Source organism: Asterias rubens, chromosome 16 (assembly GCF_902459465.1).
Source record: "Asterias rubens chromosome 16, eAstRub1.3, whole genome shotgun sequence".
Classification (NCBI taxonomy): domain Eukaryota; kingdom Metazoa; phylum Echinodermata; class Asteroidea; order Forcipulatida; family Asteriidae; genus Asterias; species Asterias rubens.
The window spans coordinates 4,434,096-4,448,178 of record NC_047077.1 but is presented as its reverse complement, the minus strand read 5'-3'; the positions used below and the strand labels follow the sequence as shown (position 1 = coordinate 4,448,178).

Genomic DNA, 14,083 nt, shown 5'->3' with positions numbered 1-14,083 from the left:
CTGTACAAATACGTATGTACGTATTTATGTGTACAGTCAATACGGAATGGAGTACTGTACAAATACGTATGTACGTATTTATGTGTACAGTCAATACGGAATGGTGTATAGTTTTCGTAGAATAAGAGTGGTGCATGTAATACGGGTTACTTTCTGACCAGCTGACTATGTACAGTGACTTGGGGCTTATATGGAATTACACTGTTAATGTTTATGTATACAGCATCATAAAAATTGGCTTATGCCATGTAGGCTGGTGATAAAAAAACAAGGTAATAAAGTGTATACAGTGCTATTAACACACATCGGTGTATGGGTAAAAAACCAAAATTAATATTCTTTATCCCCGATGCAAATTTAACATCTATTATATCGTTGCGGTACCCGCTGCCAAAACATAGGATTCGAACTGCCTCTAGCTACCGGGCAACCTCGGTAGTCTAGTTGGTGAGACACTGCTCTGGAATTGCAAGGGTCATGGGTTCGAATCCCACCCGAGTAATATGCCTGTGATATTTTTTCACAGGACTCGGGAAAGTACTGAGTATACAGTGCTATTAACACACATCGGTGTATGGGTAAAAAACCAAAATTAATATTCTTTATCCCCGATGCAAATTTAACATCTATTATAAGGTAATAAATGATTAAAACCATGTCTATCAGCATTCTCCCTTGACAGTGGTTCGCTGGCCAAATGCCATGTGGTTTTAAATGATTGTTGGAACTTACCTCGAAGACACTGGACACTATTGGTTATTGTCAGAGACCAGTCTCTCTCTTGGTGTATCGCAACATAGGCCTCTTGCATAAAATAACATATCTGTGAAAATTTGAACTCATTTGGTCATCAAAGTTGCGAGATATGTAATAATGAGAGAAAAAACACCCTTGTCACACAAAGTTGTGTGTTTTCAGATGCTTGATTTGGGACCTCAAAATCTAATTCTGAGGTCTTGAAATCAAATTCATAGAAAATTACTTCTTTCTCGAAAACTGCGTTACTTCAGAGGGAGCCGTTTCTCATTTAATTTTTATATTATCAACAGCTCTCCATTGCTTGTTACCAAGTAAGTTTTAATGCTAAAACAATGATTTCAAGTAATTGCCAATAGTATCTACTGCCTTTAAGTAGAACACAATCATGAAAATGATTCACACAATTATCCCACAATGATAAAAAAAAATAACACAATTTCAAGGTTATGTATGTGAATCGTCCATTTCTACATGTGTGTGTATTATAAAAAAAAAAAAAAGATTATGTATCGGTACTTGCATTGTAGACCATGTACTATCGCATGAACTTCTTGTCACTTTGTCACTGTCAAACGAATCTTCCTACAAGTTCATTATTTAAAATGATGTTTAAAATTATTTTTATTTTGTTCTCTTCCAACAGAGGGTATGGACAATGAGATATCCATCCGGTTTGATTCAGTCACTCTAGAGCAGGTATACTATAAAAGAGTTTTTAGAGATGGATATAGTAGGCAGGTTCCCCCCCCCACCCCTCACCCCTTAACAAATTAGGGTATCGGGCCAATCTACATTATTTGTAGGCTGATGTATGCACAAATTGCAGGCTGATACGCAGAAAAATAACTGGTTATGAAATAATTGGTTATAAATTGCAGACACTACTTCGACCAAAACCATGGTTTGCACTTTTTTCTTTTCTTGCTAAGAGAGCGCCCTCCAGGGGCAATGGATCGTGGGTATTCATAACAGGATTGTGTGGGATATCAATAAAAAGGAGGGTCTTTAAAGCCATTGGACACTTTCGGTAAACTATGTCCAAAGGCCAACTTTTCGTGTATCACAACTTATATAAAAAATAACAAACCTGTGAAAATTTAGGCTCAATCGGTCATCGGAGTCGAGAGAAAATAACGGGAAAACCCACCCTTGTTTCAGCACGTTTCGCCGTGTCAGGACATGTGTTTTTTGTAAATCCGTTATTCTCGATATAGGCCTATATCGAGACTTGATAATTGTTTTAATGTTTTCTCAAAAAGTAAAGCAATTCATGGAAGAACATTTCAAGAGAAGTCTTTCAACATTACCTTCTCTAAACCCTTGGTAAGTTATGTGTAAATCTGTGATTTTTTATTTTTTTTTTCTGTTCCGAAAGTGTTCAATGGCTTTAACCAAGACTACATTTTAAGTTTGCCCATTTTTATTATTTATTTTGCAGTGGGAGATGGCACAAGCGGACACAAACATAATTGCGAATGATGAGTTTCCTAAGATCATTGCAGAGAGTGCTACATCCTACTGCCAAGGTTCAATGGGTTCTGAATCCCTATGCAAGATCGGTACTAGTGGTACAGCAAGGTATGTTGATTATATGTGCAGGGGTCGATTTCACAAAGAGTTAGGACTAGTCCGAACTTAGGACTAGTCCTAGGAAATATACAAATTGCATGGGTGACGCGAGTAACTGGTCCTAACTTGAGATAAGACTAGCTCTAACTCTTTGTGAAATCCACCCCAGTACCTCAGTACCTATAAAGTAGATTTAGCATGTTTAGATTACCAGGTTTCCAAACTGTTCATGTTATGGGGCCATGCAATATGTTGAATTTGTTCTTTCTCTGTGACGTTTGATGCTTCTTATCAATAGCTGTGTCTCAGAATACACAGTGGATAATATTTTGAAATCTGTGCTGGGTTGCAAAATGTATTATGCTCAGAGTGCAGGGCAACAAAACTGTGAGTCCTGGGCAAGCCCGCCCAGCACCGCCTACAGTGGCAAAAGAAAAGGTCTATAACCCGCAAATGTCTCATTCTCTCCTGTACTCTTCATTTCCAGTAATGCCTTCACTGAGAGTGATGTTATGATTCAGACTGGTTATCCTAAGAATGAGAACTTAGACGTGCAAGTTGTGTTCTACCTCTCCATTGTCGATCAACCCAAACCAGAAGATGAGAATCAGTATGCACTCCAGAGAAGTGTTCTTGAAGGTAAGTCTGTCTGTTTGTTTGTCTGTCTTCATGGTCTTAAAAAGGGCTTTTGTAGTTAATCTTTTTGGCCAAGACATGAATCCCTATACTCACTGTGAATGAAGATGACTATGTAATGTAGATTATCTGCAGAATTTTCAGCTTCATTCGTGTAATTAGTCATCAAATTTGTTAGAAAAAGTGAAAACTACAGAGCTATATTTTCAGGAGAGTCGCGTAAATATCAGTACTGTTACGTTGTACCTGTACATGCTAAAATTGTTTTGTCTCCTGAGACCAAAATTATTGGTGTGACATTGTTTTACGTATTTCTCAAAAACTTAAGCACCTCAACAAGTAATATTTTCAGGGAAGCTTTCTAGCAGCATTATCTTCAAACTGTACGGGTTTATTGTAAATCTGTGGACATCGTGTTATGTGTCGTACAAAAAGTACCCAAACCCTTTAAAGGCAGTGGACACTATTGGTAATTGTCACAGACTAGCCTTCACAGTTGGTGTATCTCAACATAGGCATACAATAACAAACCTGTGAAAATTTGAGCTCAAACGGTCATCGAACTTGCGAGATAATAATGAAAGAAAAAACACACTTGTCACACGAAGTTGTGTGCATTTAGATGGTTGATTTCGAGACCTCAAGGTCTAAATCTGAGGTCTTGAAATCAAATTCGTGGAAAATTTCTTTTTTCTCGAAAACTATGGCACTTCAGAGGGAGCCGTTTCTCACAATGTTTTATACCATCAATCTCTCCCCATTACTCGTCACCAAGAAAGGTTTTATGCTAAAAATTATTTTGAGTAATTACCAATAGTGTTCACTGCCTTTAACTCAAGTTGACTGTTGCACATTCAGTATAGTAAGGTTTGCCGTAACAACAACATGTAATGATTATCTCTAATTGAGTTGGGGTGGTTCGAAAAAGAACTGCAGGTTTAAACTCTCAGAACCATCCCAACTCAATACCATGTAAGTTTAAACTCTGAGAACCATCCCAACTCAATAAGAGATTATCATTCCTTGGTGGAACCGCAAACCTAGACTGGGCTCCTGTCTTTATCCACAAGGATAAAGACAGGTACATGTACCTGCTACTCGGATCCAGTGATTCCATTGGATACAATGATATCATTGGATAAACGTGCAGTGACATGAGCTTTCCATAGACGGCCAAACAGTACACTCCTTTCACGTCCGCCATAGAATTTGACTGCGTATCTCTATGTGTAGTGAATGTAGGTCAAAGGTGCATATGCCGCTGGTGGCCGGTCTCTGGTGTTACTCAGAAGTGTCTCTCGAAGTGTGACATCAGATGTTCAGGCTACAGCAAACCTTACTGTATCGTTTTTCCACCATGCGAAGTTTCAAATCCTACTTGTTGTATAAATTTCTTACAGCAATCTTGAAAGAGAGCCAGAGCAATATTTCCAGTGCCGTTGGATACGAAGTGGTGTTCATCGGGGATGAGCGTGTTGGTTCACCCCTGGATGGAACCATGAATATGGTCATGATACCTCTGACCATTGCTGTGCTGGTTTTCCTCATCCTCATTACGTGCTGCCTCAACTGCAGAGAGTAAGTTCAGTAATCTTAACCCTCCTACTGTTGGACCAATCAACTTTTTTTTTTTAATATTTTGGTTGAACATGTAGTTGCGATCTGTAATTAGGTTTTAATTTAGTTGCAGGCCTGGAATTTCATCTTAAAAAGGGCATGGCCATTTTCATTTTACAAAAGGTACTTCCATTGGAAAATCTTAAGGTCAATTGGAAACTTTTAAAGGGGCACCAAGGCCAAGACCAGGGGCAATGGAGCGCCATGGCCTCCGTGGCCAGCCTGTAATTCCAGGCCTGGGTTGTAATAGACCCTTTCTATAGATAAATTGTAATAGCCCGTGCGCACTGACTAACATTTTGGTTGGCAAAATGGGGGAGCATCGCTCTGTTTTGTATGCGGCTAATGGCTGCTGACCCAGACGCGACTGTGCATCCTGCTGATTTCACATCTCTGTAGCGTTTGTCAACCAATAGGGTCTGTATACGCATGCGTGAATGTAAATAGCATATTGTGGGAAGGGTCTATCTAGATTCTTTTGTGAATGGTATTTTCTTAATTTCTTCTGTAATTTTTCAGCCTTTACATGCCTTTGGCTGCAAAGGTAAATTCATTAAAGCAAACTATTTCCCATCAAATCTTGAATGATAGAGAAACTATGCCAGTCTGCGATGTGATTTCATGTGGTGAACTCATCTACAACAGTACACAGTCAACCCTCCTACTGTGTTTAACCAGCCAAGGACTTTGGATTTTTTTTAAACTCTTTCGTACTTGTGTACAATTTATTTTATGTACTCGAAAAGTGTTATCAATCGTACATGTTCGGCCCACAATATACATACTGTATCACAAGGTACTGCTCAAAGGAACACAAATCAGCAAGAAATATTTTTGTCTGGTAAGAAAGACTATTATGGATTTGTATACAGAGTTGTGAAAAACGTAGAAAAAGCTGTTTGACATTTTTGTCCAGATTTCCAAGATGATGATGTAAAGACTGTAAAAAAAGCAATTGTGTATTTTTTATTAGTATTATGCGCATTAACTGATACCTTTCCGACCAATTGTAAATAGGAATAGGAATGACAAAGCCGCAGGATTCGCATCAGGTAAAAAGCGTGCTGAGATACCGGTTGAAGATGCTCACGGTGAGGGAGTAGTGCTGACCGCACTGAACAAGGGATCCTCCGGAGGTAAGAATCCTGATAATCCACAAATTTGTTTAGACTGTTTTACCTAATAAACCAGTCGTCGCTCAAACCACGAACTGATCTATCTTGTTCACAGTATAAACAAATGTGTTTGGAGAAAATCGCAATTGAAGTTGCACTGTTTTTCAAATGGCTGTATCTTGTCTGCTCTAAACATGTATTCGCAGCAGTTACAGTTAACAGTTTTCATTGTGTGACTTCAATGCTTTGGAAGTCAATTGTCAATATTCATACTCCACCACGCATTGCACCGGAAAGTTAGAGTGCCGTGGTGTGTGCTTACGGTCAGCAGCGCTATTAAATGGAAAAATTGGGCCCAGGTGTTTCTTTATCAGCAGAGTGTGGGTTCAAATCCCTGGCTACACTTTTGTCTTTGAGCAAGATACTTTGCTTCTATGTCCTTTGGGTAGGTCATTAAGCTCTAGGTCCTGCAGATTGGTAGTGCAGGTAAAAGAGCTCTGCATCCGATTTCACGAAACGCTAGGATTAATCCTTGACTTTAGGATGAGTAACCCGTCTTCACTTAGGATGGGTTCAATGCGTCCTATGTCGTCTTTGGATACAGAACTGAACTCTTCCTAAGCCCTAAGATTAATCCTAAGTTAAGGAAGAGTTAGGTGAAATTGACGGTATGTGGAAGAGTAGGGATTGACTCCTATATCTCTGATCTTAAGGCTCAGGCTTGCGAGCTACATTTACAGTGATTAAAGGAAGCCTTAGCTTTCGATTCTAAACCGGACCTTCTTCAGAGGCATATAAACAAGTACAAACAATAATACACATCCATTTACAGAGATAAGGGAAGGGAAGGATTGTGAAGAAAAAAAGCGGGAGAATTATAATCAATCAAAGTTTCTATTTCAGAAACAATTACATGTATAATGTAGTAACAATAATAAGACGGTCCGAGCACACTGACCGAAACGTCAAGCAGTACATGTACCTCAACCAGCTCTTTTTCAGAGCCACCACTACTCACAAAGAGATTTTTACATGGTGTTGCTGCAAACCTTACTTACTTAGTATTTCCCACCATGCGTAGCCTTAAGTCATATCGTAGTAATAAATATCATTAACAATGCTCTGTTGACTTTCATGGTCTCTTTCTGAGTTTATTGATGCTATTTTTTTTCTTCTTCAAACTTAAATCCTCTTTCTTTCAGTTGCGCCTCAACAGCAAACCAATAACAAAAGTATGTATTCACAATGATCACAGTCTTGGTCTAGGAATGGTCTTGCTTTGCTCGTGGACTATCACTTGCATTTTTCAGATGTTTTTAGAGCATGGGGGGCCACGCTTTGTGGTTGATTTTGTTTAAATATTCACGAGGTGCAGGGTCGAAGGTCATCGTCACAAGGATTTTTTCAAAACTCGGGCATTCTGTAAATAAACTTGTGGATGGTTGGCCGAAGCACAAAGAATTGGTCTTTGGAATATTTTTCTACTTGGTGTATATCTAGGTTTTAAAAGCCGTACTATGCAATCTGGAGCACTCTATGTGGTTTGCTCTTGATTGTTGTTCTGATATAATACAAAAAAATATTGTGGGCGTTTTTCGTTAATCCGCCGAAATGTGCGCATATCGGCAGACATTGTATTGTATGCAATTCGTGTGTATCTGGCCACCCCAATGCGCTACCTTGTTTATTGGGAGAACCCTAAGGTCGTGATTGGTTTAAGCTGGCACTCACATGCATTGATTAGGACCAGCTGCAAACTTGCATTTAATTACTAGATTTTGATCCTCTACCTCAAAAGAAAACTTATTTTTTTTCTTCTTTTCATTTCATACATTTTAACGATCTTTTCTTTACTGTTGACTGTTTTAATCATAAAGAAACCCATGCATTTCTATAATTGTCATGAGCTACCGAGACAAGAAAAACATTTAGTTTTTTTAGCATTATGGGAAAGCTCCATTAAAGAAAGAGGTCATAGTAAAACATCCTTTTTCTCTAGCAACTCACACCTGTTATCTTAATGTAATATATTTGAGTCATTTAACTTAATGGCTAAGCAGTTAATCTGGTTGGGCATTCAGCAATCCTACTGGTTTGTGCAATGATCCAGTTAAGTCCACTGTTTAGAATAGGAATTACTTGGAGATAACAGGTGTGAGGCGCTAGAGGAAAAGGATGTTTTAATCTGGAATCTTTCTTTCCTGTGATGTTTTGCATATATTCACACTATCGCTACAACATTAAGTCCGTAAACTGCCCAAATTAGCGAAAAATCTGCCCTGCAGTGTGGGTTGTCCAAATATCAAATTCATTAATCAGGCTTCACGCTTATAACGAACATGAACTTTCATCCATTGCAGCGGCTCATGATAAAGGGCACCCTCTACCGTTTGCCACAGAGACGGCGATCTAAAAGTGCACCCTGGGAAAAAGGTTGAACAATTTTGTAGTTGTCTTGCAGCACCCACTGCAAGGTGGTAATCGGGGACTTATGGGATATTCTTGGTAATATGGGCATGCTCAGAGCTAGGCAAACAATGGAAAGTTACCTGGGGTGCGTTCCTCTCGCGCAAACGTTGCAAACAGTTGTGCACGTTCGCCAACAATTTCAAGTGGAACGAGTTGTTCGCTGCCAACGTTGGCGAACGTTGGCAACTTTAGGCGAACATACTTCTTAGGAGTTTGCGAGTGGTTTTTAAAATTGCGGACAAGCATACGTTATTATTTCTTTGTCACAAACATTTAATTACATTGTATTTTCGGTGGATAATAATGCAGATTTGGAATAACAAAGTTAATTAGTTGGTGTAATGATGTCATAAAAGAGGACTATTGCAGGAAAAACAAACTACGTATGGTGCGTGCCATCTTCATTTCAGGGCGCCGCCATATTGACATCGCGTATACGCACCAATCGTTCAAAAGATAAAACTCGATTGCGGGAACAGTTGCGGGTCGTTTGCGCGAGTGGAACGCACCCCTGTTAAAGGCACTGGACACCTTTTGTAGCTGTAAAAGCCCAGTATTCTCTCTTGGTTTATCCCAACATATGCATAAAATAACAAATGTGTGAAATTTTCATCGAAGTTGCAAGAGAACAATGAAAGAAAATATATCCTATTTGTTTGTTATCTGATATCAATTTGTGTGCTATCATCAGATTCCTAAAAAAAAGTTTCAGAAGCATTTTAATATTTGAGTGAGAAATTACCACTTTCACAAAAACTATGTTACTTCAGAGGGAGCCTTTTTTTCACAATGTTTTGTACTATCAGCAGCTCTCCATTGCTTGTTTCAAAGTAAGCTTTTATGCCAGCAATAGTTTCGAGTAAAAACCAATAGTGTGCAGTGCCTTTAAGTCTGCTGCCACCTAGTGTTCAAAAATGTCCATTGTTTAAAGTTTGCTCATGGTTTTAAAAGCAGCAAGGTTGTAAATGTCTTTGTTTATAAGATGGTAATTTGGTGAATGTATGGTCGCATTCGGTGCGTAGTGGGTAAAATGTCCTTTCTTTGGTGAACTGTAGAGGGCGCACTTTATCTTGGAATCCCCCCCACATTGCAAGACACCATCAGGTTCTGTTATAGTCCCTTGAAATGTTCACAGAGGCAAACACAAGTATGAGATTGTATTCCTTCCTGGGCGTATATCTCACACCCAAACTCTCGATGTCTTCTCAAATTCATGGTCCTGTGTTGTGACTGTACCTACAAATCAATCTGGTTATCTATATCTTACACTCAGTCTCTAGAAATAGTCTTCTCAAATTCATAGCGCTGTGTTGTGACAAAGTACCTAAATTTCTATTTCAAAAACCCCATTCCGATTATAAATCTTTATCTCACACCCAATTTAGAAACGGTCTTCTCAAATTCATAGCCCTGTGTTGTGACAACCGAGTGCACAGATTTCTATTTTAAAACCCCAATCTAATCTCACACCCAATCTCTAATAATAATAATAATAATAAAAAAAATTATGTAGCGCCAAATCCATTAAAAATGCTCCCAGGCGCTTTACAACAACAAAAATTTGAACCACAAAAACTAAATAATTAGACATATCCTTCCCAAATTCATAGTGCTGTGTTGTGACAATAAATCCAGGTTCCTATTTCAAAAGTTCAATCTAGTCGTCTATTCTCACACCCAATCTCTAGAAATAGTTTTCTCAAGTTCATGGTCCTGTCTTGTGACAAAGTACCACGGTTCCTATCTCAAAAGTTCAATCTAGTCATCTATATTTCACACCAAATCTCTAGAAATACATGTAGTCTGCTCAAAATCATAGCGCTGTGTTGTGATTTTCACTTAGCAATATTCCTATTTCTAAAACCCAAGTCTTGTCATCTATTATCACATGTCACACCCAATCTCTAGAATTTTTTTTCTCAAATTCATAACGATGTGTCAGTGATGTGTCAAATTCTTATTTCAAAAACATAAGCTATTCATCTACATATTTCACACCCACACTCAAGAAAAAAACCCTTCTCAAATTCAAAGTGCTGTGTTGTGACAAAGCACCCAGATTCTTTTTTCAAAAACCCGTTATTCTCATCTCACAGTACACAAAGTCTCTAGACATGCTAGTCATGTACAGCTAGTCTTCTTCAATTTTCTAGCGCTATGTTGTGAAGTACCCATATTCCTATTCCTAATCAAGTACCCATAAAATTATTCCTGTTTCTAAAACCCAAGTCTTGTCATCTATTCTCACACCAAATATCTAGAAATAGTCTGCTCAAATTCATAGTGTTGTGTTGTGACATAGCACCCAGATTCCTATTTCAAAAACCCATTCCTCTCATCTGCTGTGTTGTGATAATAAAATACACATATTCCTATTTCTAATAAAACCCAAGTCGTGTCACCTATATCTCACACCCAAACTCCAGAAATAGTCTGCTCAAATTCATACAAAGTCTGTAGACATGTTAGACATACGTACATCTAGTCTTCTCAAATTCATAACGCTGTGCTGTGATAATCAAGTACACATATTCCTATTTCTAATAAAACCCAAGTCGTGTCACCTATATCTCACCCCCAATCTCTAGAAATAGTCTGCTCAAATTCATAGTGCTGTGTTGTGACAAAGTACATGTACCCAGATTCCTATTTCAAAACCCAAGCGCAATTATTGATCATTTAGTGCCTTCTTTGCAAATTCTTTCCTAGATATTCAGTAGAAAAAGCTATGATGTGTCAATGCCTTTAAAGACAGTAGTGGACACTGTTGGTAATTGTCAAAGATTACCCTTTGACAGTTGGTGTATCTCAACATGCATAAAATAACAAACCTGTGAGAATTTGAGCTCAATCGGTCGTCGAAGTTGCGAGATAATAATGAAAGAAAAAAACACCCTTGTCTCACGAAGTTGTGTGCTTTTAGATGCTTGATTTTGAGACCTCAAATTCTAAACTTGAGGTCTTGAAGTCAAATTTGTGGAAAATTACTTCTGCAAAAAATAGTTAATTGCCTGACGTTTCGACCCTAGCAGAGTCTTTCTCAAAGGAAAAGAAAATTACTTCTTTCGCACAACTACATTACTTCAGAGGGAGCCGTTTCTCACAATGTTTTATACGAGTACTATCAACCTCTCCCCATTACTGTACTTGTTATCAAGGAAGGTTTTATGCTTATAATTATTTTGAGTAATTACCAATAGAGACATTCACTATATTGTGCTCAAAGACCTTTACACAAAGTATTGTCTCTGTGTAATTCTAGGCCTTCAGTTCTTCAGCCCAGATATTCATAAACATAGGGTTACGGATTCCGATTTAAGGCAAACAGTTACAGTAGCATGCCTGCATGGTCACATTTTGTGCATTCAATTCCACTTGTCTGGTACCCAGACTTTACACATTTTGAAAGTTATGATTCACAATGCATGGTTTCGGAGAGATACTTTAAATCAGGTGCCACACAAAGTTTACGACTTTACAATATGCAATTGGATTAACATTCATTCATACTTCACTTGTAAGACTTCTTGAATTGGCGCGCCCAAGTAGTCAAGAATTTCCTAAAAGATATGCCAATGGTCATTTTATGGGGTCTGTATCTTTTCGGTTGTGGCTTCCAGGTGTTTGCAACTAAGTCATAGGCCTCCTTAAATTGCATCTTGTCCCATACGCTTTAGTTTTCAAGTTACTATTCACTAAACCATTAGCTCAAATGGCCATTTCATTTGGCCTTATTGCTTTCAAGTGCATGACATTTTTGGGGTCAATTTGGAGCATGCAGAATAGTCTTTGGATATCCAGTCAAGCCAATTACCGTGGCTTTCTAAAAGTGCATGCCCATTGGTCCTTTTTCTAGTGAGGCACTTGGTCATTAGCATTTCATGCATGCTGCTTGGCCAACTTGGGCTTATAGGGGGTTCACTTGTAGTCTTTGGCGTTCTACGCAGGCCTGATACTTCACAAAGGCAACGAAGGCGATTGTCTCTGCGCCCCCTGGTCATTGTCTTAATGCCCTTGAAATGCTCCAGTAGAAATTTACAATTTCCTTATACATGAGGGTGCCCTTTACCAAGGAGAAAATGCCTTGGTGCCCTTGCCCTTTCAAAAACGAAGCATACAGGCCTGCTAACGGCATGACCACCTTTAGTAGTTGTTGGCCTCCATGATGGCTTTGGTTTAACTTGATATGTGGTGTGATCATCAGTACATGCCACTTGGTCGTGGGCTTCCTGTATTTGCTACTATGGCCCTAGTCTATGCCATTTTCAAATATCGGCTTCCTACATGTACTTGTACGTAGTTTATTTCTATTGTTTCCTTGTGCGTAAAGCGCCCGCCTCTCACCAAGGTGACCCCGGTTAGATTCCCGGTCGGGGCCATATGTGAGTTGAGTTGTGCATTGGTTTTCTGCTGTGCTACGAGGGTTTTCCAGACTATCCGGTTTTCCTCTCTCATGAAAAAATCAAACACTTTCGATCTTGGCTGTGCTCCGTGGTCATAATGGGTTGATGTGGCTGGCAGCTGAATGCGCCCTTGCATGCCTGCTTCTCTAACACGTTGTAGCCGCGTCCTTCGCAATTCAGCTCTAGCTGCGAGTAAGGATGATTAGCCCCCCAAATTGTTATTATTATTATAATATAATCCTGTGACCTTGAGCTTCGCTCCTGAAGGGGCACAGCAATTTTCTTTGGTACATGTAAGAGGCTCTTCTACGGGGAAGTGTCACTTTGTATTTGGATCTTGCAGAGGGCACCACAGCAATAAAGCCTTTTTGAGGTACGGCGGACGTAATAGGAGTGTACTGTTTGGTTTGGGTGTATTGTATATACACACACATTTACCCAAACCTTAGTTGTAACACACCACGACAATTGAGGTGGGTTATTTTGAGGCCTGTCAGTGTGCCATTTGACCCCTGGCGTCCAAGGTTTGACACTTAGTTATCATTGGCCTCCCGACAATTTACTACACAAAATTGGTATTTGGCCTCCCAATTATTTTTATTTCAGGGGAGTTAGTGGTCTCTTACCATGGGAATGCCTAGTGTTACATGTAGCCAGGTTTTCATTTGTCTCTATTAATGTATGAGTAGTGTGTTTTAAACATGTGCATACTGTACATTGTTTAGCACGGAATCTTTCCTCTTGAGGGGGCACAGCAATTTCCCTCTGGTCTTGTAACGGGCACGTACCTCCATAAGGTTTATCGTGAATAGCAAAATATCAAGAGAGGGCGCGTTTGAACCCACACAAAGGTACAATGTATAGGCTTTGCGTGCGCAAGTCGTAGAAACTGCATTCAAACCGCACCATATTCCTTCCCACAATGCATTGCATTTCTGAATCGCGATAAACCTTGTGAGGAAATTGTCAATTTTGTACTGGAACTTTGCACAGGGCACCACAGCAAAGCACTGGGCACCACGACAATTGCTGTGGATATCGTGGGTTACTTCAAGGCCTGGCTGTACCCACATGGTTTGGTATTTGCCACACGGTGGTCTTGCTATTGGACCATATTCTTGGACACCATTTGCTAGCATAATGCAGCTTTGCTGCTCATTAAAAAGCCTCTGTTTATTTTCCAGAATGTTATCAGGTAACGATGATTTCTTGACCCTGTAAGTTTATGAAAAATTAACCATGATTTGTTGAAAATGTGACCACCCAATCTGATGATAATTTGTCAGGTTGGTCTATAAACAATGTTAATTGCAAATACAGGATGCTCATAAAATATATTCTTTAGCCTTTATCTTTTTCATCATGTTCATAATGTTCTTAAAAAACTGTTTATATAAATTCTTTAAAATGTTTTATTATGTGCTACTGTTTGTTTTCATAATGTAGTAGTCCTCATTATAAATAACACGTACTTCTCTTTATGCAGTGTACGTACATGATCTTTTAATACATGTT

At 39.0% G+C, this 14,083-nt stretch overlaps 1 protein-coding gene across 6 annotated transcripts in view; it reads left to right on the top strand.

Annotated features, from left to right (window-relative positions):
• The window catches only part of LOC117300702, a 28,160-nt gene that overhangs the window by 3,436 nt on the left and 10,641 nt on the right, over positions 1 to 14,083 (top strand). For 3 of the 6 annotated variants that reach the window (XM_033784449.1, XM_033784452.1, XM_033784450.1), the window contains exons 3-7: positions 1,403 to 1,455; positions 2,198 to 2,337; positions 2,816 to 2,967; positions 4,365 to 4,542; positions 5,599 to 5,717. In XM_033784449.1, coding sequence (XP_033640340.1) covers positions 1,403 to 1,455; positions 2,198 to 2,337; positions 2,816 to 2,967; positions 4,365 to 4,542; positions 5,599 to 5,717 — 642 coding nt within the window. Of the gene's footprint in view, positions 1 to 1,402; positions 1,456 to 2,197; positions 2,338 to 2,815; positions 2,968 to 4,364; positions 4,543 to 5,598; positions 5,718 to 6,898; positions 6,929 to 8,056; positions 8,125 to 14,083 lie in introns of those variants that run through there. The other 3 variants (XM_033784448.1, XM_033784447.1, XM_033784446.1) reach the window with 2 other exon arrangements.